This window comes from Ictidomys tridecemlineatus, chromosome 15 (genome assembly GCF_052094955.1).
Source record: "Ictidomys tridecemlineatus isolate mIctTri1 chromosome 15, mIctTri1.hap1, whole genome shotgun sequence".
Classification (NCBI taxonomy): Eukaryota; Metazoa; Chordata; class Mammalia; order Rodentia; family Sciuridae; genus Ictidomys; species Ictidomys tridecemlineatus.
This window is the reverse complement of record NC_135491.1, coordinates 14,540,467-14,553,930: the sequence shown is the minus strand read 5'-3', so window position 1 is coordinate 14,553,930 and position 13,464 is coordinate 14,540,467. Positions and strand designations below refer to the sequence as shown.

Sequence of the window (13,464 nt, the reverse complement as noted above, 5' to 3'; positions counted from 1 at the left end):
TGTTCCCTTCCTCCACGGGTCAGGTGGCTTGTGATTGGGCGACCCCGACCCTTGTGTGTGAATGGTCTCGCGCTGGTCTCCATGATCTTCCCCACTTTTTCACTGAACGTGGTCAGTCGCACGACCAATGTGTCCCCAGCCGATGACCGGGCACTGGACATATCCTTCCCTGCTCTGGTGCGACCGCCCCACTCCACCTGGTGACCAGGGACAGGTGTTCTTGACAGATGTTGGCTGCTCTCTTCCCTCGCTGGGCACTTGGCAGAAGAGTACCGCGACGGGCCACCAGCTGACCTTCGGGTCCAGGGGCACACTCGGCGGGTTCTAGGTGGAAATCCTCCTCCTCTGGGAGGCGGCCTCTGCAGCCGCTGAGCCTCCTCTGGGGGATTCCTAAGGTGCTCAGGGGGACTGTGCTGAGCAGCGCCCCTCTGGTCTTCACCCTTTGATTCCCAGGCTCATCGTCTACATCCTAGGGACCCTAATGAGAGGCTGAGGGACCCTGTGAGAGCCGTGGCGCCCCTCGGGGCACTCCTTGGTGTTGGCTACTATAATGAAACACCCGAGGCCAGGCCACCTTTGTAGGAACAGTAAGTCCAGTCGCTGCTCCCAAGTGCCAGGGTTCCTTCTGCCGACGGCCTTCCTGGTGGCCCAGCCCTGAGTCGGCACATGGCCGGGAGCTGCTCCTGCACCTGGGGTCTCTGCCGTCTGTCCCTCTTCCAATCCGTGAGGTTCCATCACCAGGTTCCCATCTTGGGTCCGCATCTCCTCCCAGTCCCTTCCCGGGGCCACCTCTAGACTCCACCGTGACTAAGAGACCCAACCCGCACAACTGTGGAGGAGGAAGGGCTTGTTTGAGGGCTCGGGGCTTCGGGGCTCTTGGTCCATGGAGAGCAGGCTCACCCCGGGGCTCAGGTGCGTCAGGACATGGTGGCAGAGAGGGTGCTGGGGGAAGCGGCTCACGTGGTGACCAGGAAGCAGAGACTCCACTCTCCAGATGCAAGGACAGACCCCAGGCCTCCACCCCATGCCCCCCCCTCCAGCCACGGCCCTGCCTCCGGTTACCCCCAGTGAATGCCCTCAGGGGTCACCTCACTGAGGATGCTCAGATTCCCACGACCCCAGCACTTCCCCTGGACCTTCTTGCCTCGTCTCAGGACGTGAGCGTTTGGGGGACGCCTCACAGCCCCGCCTCACAGCACCATGGTAGGTGGGACACATTTCTGCCATCCACACCTCACAGTGGGGTTCACAGTGGGGTTCACTGTCCACACAGGAAGCCTTGGGGGAGGCCCAGCCCAGATCCACACCAAGGAGCTGTCTGCCTCACAGAGTCTCACTGCCACCTGTCACCCAAGCTGCACCTCTAAGAGGTGGCCTGATGGCTCTGAGGGGCCAGGAGCTTCCGCCCAGGGGCCTGGGAGGAGCAGGAGGCCCAGCCCCCGCTGCCGCTCGGCTTCCTTGGCACCGAGTGTGGCGCTCAGCCCTGCTGAGGTTCTGCACATCTGTCGCGCATCAGGTTTCCGTGACCCCTCGGGGCACTTCCTGGCCAAGGCCCGAGGTCAGGGAGGGCACAGCCGTGGCTGGCTTATGCCAGGCCAGGTGCACCCTGCCCTTCCAGGGCAGAGGCTCCTGTGTGCAGGCTGGTCTCCTGGACACTCTGCCCGCAGGCTGCACTCAGCAGCGGATCTGCGACAGCCTGGTGCCCGGGGGCTGGAGTCCTGGTCCACAGTGGCCCTCACCTGTCCCCACAGCCGCTCAGTCTTGTGCCCTCTGTTCTGAGCCCTGGCTGATGACAGGCTGGGAAGCCAGCGACTGGCCCAGCCACGATGCCTCCTGGCTGATGAGTGCCACTGGGTGCTAGATTCTCTGGGGACCGGGACGTGAAAAGACAAGGACCGTCACACCTTGAGCTCCTCTCTGCTGTGCATTGAGTGGATCCCCAAAGATGAAGGTGCTGGATGCTTGTCCCCAGTGTGTCAATGGCGGGCGGTGGTGGGGCCTTTAGGAGATGGGCCTGGTGGGGGAGTTAGGATGGTGGGCCTCTGCCCTCCGCAGGGATTGATTCTGGCTTTGCAGAGTGAGTTTGCTTTTGAGAGATCTGGTTGGTATGAGGGGAGGGCCCTCTACCTGTGCACCCCCTTCTGAGTACTGCTGAGTTCCTTTCCACGTCGTCCCCATGTTGTGATACATGGCAGGGCCCTCCCCCAAGGCCAAATGGATGGAGCAGCTCCATCTTGGGCTTTCCGTCTCTAAAACTATGAGTGAAAGGATCCTTTGGGGTTTATAAAGCACTCAACCTAAGGCATTTTGTTATAGCAACAGAGAGCTCCAACGCTCTGGTCAGCCCATCCATATGCCTTGATCCCAGAAGTCCTCACCACCATCCCCTCAGCTTCAGCTCTCAGGCTGCTGACCAAGAGCCAGGGTGTCACCCTGCTCCTGTGTCCAGATCTAGTCACCTGGGGCTACTTCTCTTTTCTCATGTGGACTGTTTCCTTTGCCACCTGGACCTGTGCCCTTGGGAATCTTGCCTCCCTCCGGTGTGTCCGGTCCCTGGATTCAGCTGTGAACTCCTGTCCTTCCTCCTCAGCCTCCTCGGAGCCAGTCCACCCGTGGACCATGCACTGGCCTTCCATTCTCCACCATTGGTCCTGAAGGTCCCTGCCGTGGGGCCCCGGGGGTGAGCAGAACAGGTGCTGGTTTGACATTGTGCCCGCCAGGGAAGCAGGACCCCTGTTCCAGAAGCCTCACTGTCCCCTGGTCCTGCCTGGGCCGGATCCTGCACCCATCAGCTCCATTTTGGAATCGATTGCTGTGTGGTGTCCCTGATCTGATTGGGTGAGTCACTCTGTGTGTTGTGGCCTGTGGTTCCTCTCCTCTGTCACCCGATCACTGGCTGGATGCTGCTTTGGGACCCTCTGTCCTTTTCTGTACAGGCCTTGACCTTCTCCAGATCCCTGGGGCTGCGCTGGGACTCGCCCGTGGAGGCCCGAAAATCTGGGCAGGGGACTTTCTCTCCACACACACCTCTGACCGGAGGGTCTGTTGGGCCATCAGCCGCCCTGGTCCTGGGCTTCCTGTCCAGCACCGACGTCGCCCCATGTTAATGCCTGGGAATCGTGCTGGAGCAACACGTCACTTTGACGACGCGCCTAGCAACCCTGGGGCTCTTCCTGAGTGACAGGAGGTGGGAGGCACTGGCTTTATTTGGAGGGGGTCTGACGTAGCCCGGACCCCGGATTCCTAAAAACCTCACCCATGAGACCAGAGCTGGGCCTTCCTGGGGTCATCTACTGCCCGGGAGGTCGTTCTTCCGATGTCCTTGTCACGTCTTCCCTTCTTCTCTGACCCAGGGATGGGCTGGGGGAGGGCGGCGTGGCCCCACTCAGCTGATGCGGATGACAGCAGGCAGCAGGCTGCAGGCCCGGCCAGGCTCCCCTGGGCTCTGGACATCCTCCGTCAGTGGGAACTCTCGGCCTCCATTCCAGGGGGGACGGGGACTGCAGTCACCAGCTCAGTGGCCACATAATCAAATCCTAGGACCGTGTCCTCCTTGTAGCCAGGATTTCATGTCCAGCCCAGCAGCTGCAGGATGACCTCTCCTGGGGGAGACTGCAGAGGCCCCTGTCATCTGGCAAGGTCCATCAGGGTTTTGATGGGGACAAGGGGTGAATTAAACGGGGGTTCGAGGTGCACCTAAATTCCTGAGCCTCCCACCTTTGAGGATGGCCCTGGTGTCTGCCGTTACCTCTGGACACTAGGACTGTGTTTCCAGTCATGGCCAGGAGGGGGGCGACCAAGGTTTTTACTTTTATCCCCCATGAACAGACCTCTGGCCCGCCTGGTCAGGACCCCTGTAACCCCTTCCCCAGGTGTCCCCATGCTCACAGGAGGCTCAGTGTGGCACGCTGGGTCCCCAGCTTCCATAGTCACCCAGATCCTGTGTCCCAGGATTCTGTTCAGGGCAGTGGCCTGTGGCCCCTTGGCGGGGCAGGGCAGGTAATAGGTGACAAGTGGCCATCGGTGAAGAAGGACGCAATCTGGGGCCCTTGCCGGGTTCCATGGTGACAACACAGCACCACGACCAAGGTCAGGCTGCAGTGAGCTGGGACCTCGGGAGAGCTGCAGAGTGGCCCTGGGTGTGTCCCCCCCCACATTGATGCCAGGGACAGCGTGTTTTAGTGTCCTAGGTCTTTGGAGTGTTCAGATGTGGTGTCCCCCCAAGGTCACCTGTGAGACCCTGCAGGAAGGTCTGGGGGAGAAATGGCTGGGCCACGCCTTGGCCTCATCAGGGAATTAACCCCTGAGGGGATTAACTGAGGTCACTGGAGGCCGGGGGTGGCTGGAGGCAGCAGGGCACTGGGGACGGGGCTGGGGATGCACTTGGTGTCTGGGGAGGGGAGTAGCGTCCTGGGCGTCCTGTGAGCTGCTTCCCTCCGCCACACCCTCTGCCTGATGTCCAGCCTCCCCTGGAGCCTGAGGAGCCAGCTGGCTGTCCCCGGATTGAGACCTGGGACTGGTGAGCCCTCAGGTGAAGGTGTCCTGCTCTAGGGTCGTGCTGGCTGGTCCCTTCAGTCACTGCAGGGAAAACGCTGACCAAAACAGGCTTCAGGAACAGGGCAGCCCAGGGGCTCAGAGGGACAGCCTCCACTGTCTCCCAGGTCTGGAGGCCGGAAGTCACACCTGGAGCCTGGGCAGCCGGTTCCCTGTGACCCTGTAGGGGAGACGCCTTCCTCCCTTGTGCAGCTTTTGGTGTTTTTTGGGGTGATCCTGGCATTCTTCAGAGGTACCCCCAATGTCTGCCTCCATTGTCCCAAGGTCGTTCCTCCCCGGGGGCTCGAGGGACAAGGACGTCAGGGACACCCAAGGCATGAGCCTTCCAGGGCAGCCCCTGCCTGTGGTTCCAGTGAGGGGTCTCGTGGTCAGAGAGCGAGGCTGATCCCATGCAGGGACAGAGCGCTGGACCCCGACGTCTGCACCGCTGCCCTCTCTCCCTTCACTCCTCAACCGTGACTCCCTCCCCTGCCTGGGGCTGCTGCGGGACCCGCCGTCCACCCTCCTCTGTGTGGGGAGCTGAGCGCTGTCCTCCTTCCACCCTGCTCCTGCCCGGGCCATGGGGCGGCTTTTATGAGGAGGAGCTTGAGCCGCGTCCCCGACCTGGGGATCCTTTCTGAACGTCAGCGCTGGCTCCAGTCCCCAGGATCCCAGCCAGGGTTACCCAGTAAACGGTCCTGAGCCAGAGGTGGCTCCTGGCCTGACCCTGGCCACCAAGTTCAGATTGTGACATTTAACCCTTAACAACCTCGGGAAAGCAGGGTCCTGCCATCGCTCCTTACAGACGGAAACCTGACGTCCAGCCACTTAAGGGGACTGTCCCCAAACACACAGCCATAAAACTGAAGTGGGGTGTGAAGCTTCAAGACTTCTCCTCTAATGACACGGCCGCCCTGCAGCGTCTCAGTGTCCCCTTTGCTGACTGTCTTCATCCCCCAGTCTCCTCTCTGGGGATCCTCATCCATTCCTTAGCCTTTCTTTCTCCCTCCCTCCCTCCCTCCCTCCCTTCCTTCCTTCCTTCCTTCCTTCCTCTCTCTCTCTCTCTCTCCTTTTTTGGATCCATCCCTCTTTTTATTCCTTTTCCATCCAACGTTCAGCTCAGCGTCTCTGGGTCTGTCTGGGTCAATCTGTGGGTTTTAGTTTTGAATAACGTTGGTCTCCATCTTTGGTGAAGGTGCCCAGTCACGTTCACAGAATAAAGCCTGCGAACAGAAAGTCACAAAAGAAAAAACAAAGACGTCACCAATGATGTCCCCACCCTTCACCCCACCTCTGCAACAGTTTTCCAGATTAAAAACTTCCAACAATTTTAATTGTGTGTTCTTGTCTCAAAATAAAATTTAAAAGGCCTGGGGATGTGGCTCAGGGGTTAAGCAGCCCTGGGTTCAATGCCCGGGTTTAAAACAAATAAACAAAAACCCCATTCGAGGGATTGTGTGTGTGTGTGTGGGGGGAGTCAGGTCACCTTTCTAAAATTATTTGGATTTGCCAACTAAAAGATGTGATGTTGGGAAGGGTGGGGAGAGGTGATAGAAACCTGCAAGGTATGCTGATGACATTTTGGGGGATATCTTCTAATGTTTTGGTAGTGTTGCCCTTATGGGTTTTTAGAATAATTACACTCTAAACATTTTGATGTTTCATAAAAGTTCTGTGCTTTTTTTTTTAATTACATGCACCCAAGCATTTTTTAATACTTTCCTTTAAAAAATTTTTTTTGGATGGACACAATACTTTTATTTTTTATTTTTCTTAAATTTATTTATTTTTTAAGAGAGAGAAGAGACAGAGAGAATTTTTAATACTTATTTTTCAGTTTTCGGTGAACACAACATCTTTATTATATTTGATGTGGTGCTCAGATGGAACCCAGCACCCCGCAAATGCTGGGCGAGCGTCTTACCGCTTGAGCCACATCCCCAGCCCATTTTATTTGTTAATTTTTACGTGGTGCTGGGGATCAAACCCAGTGCCTCACGCATGCTAGGCAAGCCCTCTACAACTGAGCCACAACCCCGGACGATACTTTCCTTCTTTATAACTTTATTTTATTCATTTGTTTTAACGTGGTACTGAGGGTTGAACCCAGCCTGACACATGCTAGGCGGCGGCGCTACCACTGAGCCACAGCACTAGCCCCAAGCTCTGTGCTGTTGAGCAGGAACACAGACACTCAAAAAATATAAGTTTGGAATATTAGTGAGTAAGAGGGCATGGCCTCGAAAAAAGTCACTATTCATCCATAACTGTCATTATTCATTAATTAACTTAATGACAATGCAAAGTGGTCCCCTGAAGAAAGCTTGGATATTCTGCTAGAATATATCTCAGCCATTCTAATAGGGACAGTACACAGCAACCATCTCCAACCACAACCCAGACATCTGCCATCAAATCCCCACTCCACATCCACTAACCCATGAGACTGGGCAGGATTCATAATCTCTCTGGGCCACAGTGTCCTCTTTGTACAGTGGCGGCCAGGAGGATCTACCCCACCATGTGGGGGCAGAAAACCCAGTGGACACAGGAGGAGACGGGAGGATGGGGCCTTGCCCGTGGGAGCTGCCCGCCTGCCTTGGCAATGTCATTCTAAGCGACACTTAAGAACAGTCCATGGTTCTAGTTCTCCAGAAGAATCTCACTCTACTTCTATAATTAGTAAAGAAATGGATATGACTTAATATCAGAACGGGAAAGTGTGTGTGCAGCAGAGGCAAAGAAAAGGCAGGGAAAGGAAGGAAGAAGAAGAGACGCCCAAGTAACCCCAAGGCCCAGGACCGGGGCAGGACCACTGCAGGGTGACCTCTCAGGCGGCTACCTGGACAGGTGGGCAGGGAGCCGAGCTGTGGGCTTCCAGCGGTGCAAAAAGACAAACCTGTGTTTGGAAAGGACCCAGGCCACCTGCCCTGGAGCAAGAGTTGAGCCAAGACTGGCACCAGACCATTGTAGGGAAAAGTCCTCTGAGCCAGGCAGGGATCCCACGCGGCCTGGGGCCAGCGATGTCGTTGCGAAAAGGGTACCTGGGACGGGGAAGCCTGGCGGGGAAGGGCTTCTCATCCACTCCCATAAAAGTCACCATGGATGGCCCTGAGGCCACTGCGGAAGGTGGACACCACTCTGCACACCACACAGGAGACAGAGAGGGGCACCTCCAGGCATCGAGTGCACATGGGAGGTGAAGAGCGAGGGGCCAGAGGCTGAGAGGACAGAGGGCCTCGGGGTCCAGGCGGTCTGTCCTGTGCATGCCTACAGCGCATGCTCTCTGAGGACCCCTCCACTCAACCACAGGCAGGGGGCTGCCCTGGAAGGCTCATCCTTGGGTCTCCCTGACGTCCTCGCCTCCTGCAGGAGCAGAGATGAGGCCCAGGAGCGGAGCTTTTTGGGTGGCCTTGTGGCTGTGGGTCCTGTGGACACTGGGTGTGGCGTCGGACTCCAGGGGGACAGTGCCCAGGCGCTGCCTGCTGTCCCACTACCGCTTTCTGGACCCGAGGGCGCTGGCGGCGGTCAAGGCGCTGAAGGACAGCTACGTGAGTGGGGACCGCCCTCCACCGCTGCGCCCAGCCCTGTGCCCACCAGAGGCCAGCGTACGCCCATCCCTGTCCCTAGCGCCCCTGCGACCAGAGCTGAACCCCGCCTCTGGGACTGTGCTGCAGGATTCTGAGCAGGACGCTCCCCAGAGCCGGAGCTCTGGCACCACCCAGGCTGGGCGCCAGAGGAGAGGAGCATCGTGCTGAGCGCCAGGGGTCCCAGTGGCGGCGCTGGGCGGGGCCTGGGCAGCGCGGGCCACCTCTCAGCCCCGCCCCAGCGTCGCAGAGCTGCTGCGCCAGGGGACCACCAGGAGCCACCTGGCCAGACCCGCGCTGTGTCCCCACATCCTCGCGGGCTCCGCGATTAGGTGCCAGCCTCACCTGACGCTTGTCCCCCAGGAGGAAGAGACCCTGAGCTGGAGGCCACGCAACTGCTCCTTCCGCGCCCAGAGAGACCATCCGCGGCCCTCGGTGAGGCCAGGTGCCTGGGAGGGGGCGCGGGGCGCTGGCCCAGCGACTCTAACTGCCCTCGGGTCTCCACAGTCCTGTGCTGCGCTGCGCCACGTGGCCCGCAGCATCGCGGACGCCCAGGCGGTGCTGAGTGGCCTGCGGCACCCAGAGAAGCTCCCTGGCACCGACCACACCCTGCAGCTGCTGGCGGCCGCGGGACGCGACCTGGAGACCTGCGTGAGTGACAGCGCAGACCTCGGCCTGCTCATGCCACGGAGCCCCAACCAGTTTGCAGAGCTGTTTTGCTCAGGGGGACACCAGTTCCGATTCTCATCCTCCTGGCGCCCACCAAATCAGGGCTGGGTCTGCAGCAGGGAGGGCCGATGGATGGTTAGGAGGGACGCTGGGGCGGGCGGCTGCCCCACTGACCCGCGTCGCCCCTGCAGCTCCAGCTAATCCCGCAGGGTTCCAGGAGGAAGTCCCCCAGGCCACCGCGGAGGCGTCACAAACCGCGAAGAGCTGTGAGTGCAGTGGGTGGTGCAGGGCTCCCACGGAGGGGACAGCAGCGGGTGGAAGGATAAGGAGGAGCCTGGGGGACAGGGCCCTGTCCGGAGGTCCTGGGGAAGGACAGTCCTGACTCCTGCCGGGTTCCAGGACTCGCCTGGCTGCCATGAAGCTTCTGTCATCTTCAACCTGCTGCGCCTCCTCACGAGGGACCTCAGGCTGGTGGCGCACTCGGGACCCTGTGTCTGACCTGCTGGGCTTCGCGGGCATCCCGAACCCGGAGCTACTGGCGGCTTCGCCCAAGACCTGGCGGGTCTCGATGCCAATTGACTGTAAGACTCCAGTCATGGCTGCACCAGGACCCACTGGCACCTGCTCTTCCCTGAGAGAGGTTGTGGGTCCCCAGGATGCGGGGCTTTATCATGATGAATGACCGGAAGTTATTCCAGTGGCTTGTGGCACTGAAGAGCCTTGAACTTGGGCACGACCCTCGCTGCCTTCAACACTGAGGTTGCCAGGAACCTCAACCCACTTCAGGAATCGTGTCCCTTCATTGGGACCCTGGAAGCCGCCTTGAGAGTCTGAATCTCTGAGTCTCTGACCCACATCCAAAGGCCCCCATTCCCAAAGGGACTTGGGAGTGAAGGGCACCTGGTCCTGGATTAGCTGTTCCCTGGACTCTGTTACGTGTGTGTCCTTGTACCGTGAAGTCCCTGTTGGCGCCCTGACCCTGCTGTTAATTTATTACAGTCACACACAGTGTGGCCTCCATCTTTGCTGCTCTGTGTGTTCATTTGGACTCGCCCTCGACAGCAGGAAGGACTGATGCCCAGAATCAGGGGACAAGAGTGTCACTTCTGCCCCTGCCATTCAGACAGAGTGACTCCAGGAAAGGGAGTTCTGGGGGCTCAGTCTCCTCCTCTGCACAGTGAGGGCGGCTGCTTCTCCTGCAGAGGAGCCGCACACCTGGAGTGGCGTTGGGGAGGTCCTTGCTGACATCCTCAGGGCTTCCCAAATTACCTCCATCCAAGGAGCCTGCGCATAGGCACAGAAATCCTCGGGTTAGTGCGCTTGGTCTAAACCAGGGGACTAGCCCCCCTGGCGACCACCTCAGCCTCCTCCCCAAGGCCACACGGCTCCTGAGGTTGGAGCCAGGATGGAAGCCGAGAGTCCTCGAGCTCCAGAGCGACTGCAGGGCACTGCCTGGGCGGACTGTCCAGCAAAGGACAGGGCATGTGGAAGAGTGGCAGAGCAGTGACCAGCACAGGCAGGGCCCTGGGTCCCCTCCCCACACCACACACGCACACTCACACTAACACACTCACATTCACACTAACACACTCACACTCACACTCCCACAGACAAAAACACTGTGGTGCCGAGGGATTTGCAATCTGAGACAATGTGCAGATTTGAGTGGGTACAGTGTCTCCTCGGGCAGGATTAAGGCTCCTGTACTGGAAACTGAACTGGGAGGTACCTTGGGCACCTTGGAATTGCAGTCCTCAGGGCAGCCACTCCCTGGGGTGCCCTGTCATTTCTTCCCTGCAGGGGACACCCTGCCCAAGGCTGGTCCCCATCTCTCTGTGCACCCCAGTCCTGGGTCCCTCCCAGCAGGCACCGGAACCCCTTCCTGTGACCCGGGGCTGCCCCAGGGCTGAGGGTTCCTGGGAGTCTCCTGCGGTGGCCAGGCTGAGTCCTGTCCCTTTCCCTTTCGCTTCAGCTGCTCACCTGTGCGAGGCCCCGCCCCGGGCTTCCCCAGCCCGGGCTCCCCTGGTGGCCAGCGCAGGCCTGGGTGCATTTTCGCTTTTCCTACATCAGCTGGGGCTGCCCTGAGCAGGGATAAAAGCTGCCCCATGGAGCTGCAGGGACAGTCCACCCTGCACCACGGGGACAGAAGCTGGGGACACAGCAGCACCCAGACCCAAGGACCTCGGGAGAGAGCCTGGACACAGCCGCAGGTGCACCCTGTGTTCCCATCGCTGACGGCCACCAGACCCGAGGATGAAGCTGGGTGAGCCCCACAGCATGGCCCGGTCACCGTCCCCAGTCCCCCTCTGTCCTCGCATCCCCAGCCCCTGACCCTGTCCTCTCGTGGTCCAGGCGCAGCTGGAGGCTGCTCGCTCCTCCTGATGCTGATGGCTGCGGTGCTGACGAGGACACGGGCAGTTCCTGTGCCCAGTGCCCTCAGCGCCCACCCAGATGCCAGGGACTGTGACATGGCCCAGTTCAAGACTCTGGCCCCCCAGGAGCTACAGGCCTTCAGGAAGGCCAGAGACGCCTTTGTGAGTGTCCCTGTCCCTCCTGCCTGTGCCCCGGCCTCCTCCCTGGGCCTCCCCGTGCAGCTCTATGGGTGGCCCTCAGCCTCCCTGCAGGACTGGCCTCTGCCCGTCCTCCCTGGGCTCCCTCCCGCTCTGGCTGCTCTGGGCGCCCTGAGGTCTCTCTTGGAGGGAGCCTGCCCTTCCCTGAGGGACCCTGCCCTCTTCCTACTGTTGGCCCCTCCAGGCCCCTGCTGTGGTCCAGCCTTCGCCCTCCAGTGTGGGCTAACCTGTGCCCTTGCTCCCCAGGAGGAGTCGCTCTTGCCCAAGGACCACGACTGCCCCTCCCCGCTCTTCCCCAGGCCCTGGGACCTGCGGCAGCTGCAGGTGAGCTGGCAGAGCCAGGCCAGCCTGGCCTCCTGGGCCCACTGGGCGCCTCCCAGGGGACCCTGTCCTTTTCACGGTCCCTCTCCCTCCCTGCCCACTGTCCCTCCCCAGTCCTGCTGCCTGCACTGCTGTGCCCCTCCTGCCCCTCCTCCTCCCTCTCCCTCCCTCCCTCCCTGTCCCCTCCCAGCTCTCTCTCAGAGAGACCTCTCACTGTCTCTGTGCCCTCAGGTGTGGGAGCGCCCTGTGGCCTTGCAGGCAGAGCTGGCCCTGACGCTGCGGGTCCTGGGGACCATGGCCAACTCGACCCTGGGGGACGTCCTGGACCAGCCCCTTCACACGCTGGGCCACATCCAGTCCCAGCTACAGGCCTGTGTGCGTCCTGGGGTCCTGGGCGGCTGGGCCATGGCTGTGACACCGCCTGTCCCCTGTGCCCAGGCCCCCTTCACACGCCCTCCTCTGCCCACAGGCCCCGGCTCAGCCCACGGCAGGCCCCAGGCCCCAGGGTCGCCACCGCCACCGCCTGTCCCACTGGCTGCAGAGGCTGCAGCAGGCCCCCGAGAAGGTGAGTGGGTGGCAGAGGACGGAGGTGGTGCAGGTGGGCCTGGCCATGGCAGCAACTGAGCCCCTGTCCCCACAGGAGTCCCCCGCCTGCCTCTAGGCCTCCGTCACCTTCAACCTCCTCCGTCTCCTGGTGCGTGACCTGAAGTGTGTGGCCAGTGGACACCTGTGCGTCTGACCCTCACCCTGCTGCGCCTTCCAGGGATCCCAGGTCTCATCTGTGCAGCGACGACACTCCTTAATTTATTGTCCCCAGCCCTCCACGTGGCCTTATTTATTTGTGTGACTCTCAGATCCAGTGAAGTGTTTATTTTTCTACTTTTGTAAACATTGTGCAAATAAAGGGCGAGGCCCAGGCTCTCCTGCGAGGCCCGTGTCCGTGTGTGTCCTGTGGGTGGCCATCTCTGTCTCCCCACCTGCAGCTCCCCACCGCCCCTCGCCACCTGTCTGGGGTCTGCAGCGGGAGCCGGGGGCTTGGACTGTGGGGTCCAGGTTTCCTGGGCAGAAGTCAGAGTGTCCCTGGGCTGACTGGGACCATGCAGGGAGCCCTCCCAGGTCGCGGGCAGGGCCACAAGCAGCTCCCTGGTGCTCAGGACGAAGGCCTCTGCTGGCCCTGCAGCGGGATGGCAGCCTGCTCCTGGTGCTGCCCCAGGGACGCTGCCCCTCAGGGAGCACAGCGCTGCCCGTCTCTGAGGCTTGGGATCTCTGCACCTTCCTCCCCGTCCTCTTCAGCCTGTGGCTGAAGAAGATCCTCTGGTCTTAAGGGCCCCTTGGCGGGGCTGAGCAGGTAATAGGTGACAAGTGGCCTTGGGTGAAGAAAGACGCAATCTGGGGCCCTTGCTGGGTTCCATGGGGACAACACAGCACCACGACAAGGTCAGGCTGCCAGTGAGCTGGGACCTCGGGAGAGCTGCAGAGTGGCGCTGGGTGTGTCCCCCCCCACATCGATGCCAGGGACAGCGTGTTTTAGTGTCCTAGGTCTTTGGAGTGTTCAGATGTGGTGTCCCCCCAAGGTCACCTGTGAGACCCTGCAGGAAGGTCTGGGGGAGAAATGGCTGGGCCAAGCCTTGGCCTCATCAGGGAATTGACCCCTGAGGGGATTAACTGAGGTCACTGGAGGCCGGGGGTGGCTGGAGGCAGCGGGGCACTGGGGACGGGGCTGGGAGATGCACTTGGGGTCTGGGGAGGGGAGTGAGCCTCCTGGGCGTCCTGTGAGCTGCTTC

The 13,464-nt window shown here is 60.5% G+C and overlaps 2 protein-coding genes across 2 annotated transcripts; both read left to right on the top strand.

Moving 5' to 3' along the window:
- The first annotated feature begins 7,556 nt into the window (after window positions 1-7,556).
- Window positions 7,557-9,343, top strand: LOC144370966 (interferon lambda-4-like). Its single transcript, XM_078032891.1, has 6 exons — window positions 7,557-7,662; window positions 7,906-8,084; window positions 8,484-8,555; window positions 8,628-8,771; window positions 8,981-9,055; window positions 9,189-9,343. The coding sequence occupies exons 1-6, from the start codon at window positions 7,557-7,559 to the stop codon at window positions 9,285-9,287; spliced, it is 675 nt and encodes a 224-aa protein (XP_077889017.1). The 3' UTR covers window positions 9,288-9,343.
- A 1,699-nt stretch (window positions 9,344-11,042) lies between these two features.
- Window positions 11,043-12,419, top strand: LOC144370965 (interferon lambda-3-like). Its single transcript, XM_078032889.1, has 6 exons — window positions 11,043-11,052; window positions 11,142-11,323; window positions 11,606-11,683; window positions 11,912-12,055; window positions 12,150-12,245; window positions 12,342-12,419. The coding sequence occupies exons 1-6, from the start codon at window positions 11,043-11,045 to the stop codon at window positions 12,417-12,419; spliced, it is 588 nt and encodes a 195-aa protein (XP_077889015.1).
- Window positions 12,420-13,464: the final 1,045 nt, after the last annotated feature.

Coding starts and splice junctions, on each gene's coding strand:
- LOC144370966 (XM_078032891.1), top strand. CDS start 7,557: ATGTCGTTGCGAAAAGGGTACCTGGGACGGGGAAGCCTGGCGGGGAAG. Junction 8,085..8,483: donor AGGCGCTGAAGGACAGCTAC/GTGAGTGGGGAC, acceptor CTTGTCCCCCAG/GAGGAAGAGACCCTGAGCTG. Junction 8,556..8,627: donor GAGACCATCCGCGGCCCTCG/GTGAGGCCAGGT, acceptor GGGTCTCCACAG/TCCTGTGCTGCGCTGCGCCA.
- LOC144370965 (XM_078032889.1), top strand. Junction 11,684..11,911: donor GGGACCTGCGGCAGCTGCAG/GTGAGCTGGCAG, acceptor CTGTGCCCTCAG/GTGTGGGAGCGCCCTGTGGC. Junction 12,056..12,149: donor AGTCCCAGCTACAGGCCTGT/GTGCGTCCTGGG, acceptor CTCTGCCCACAG/GCCCCGGCTCAGCCCACGGC.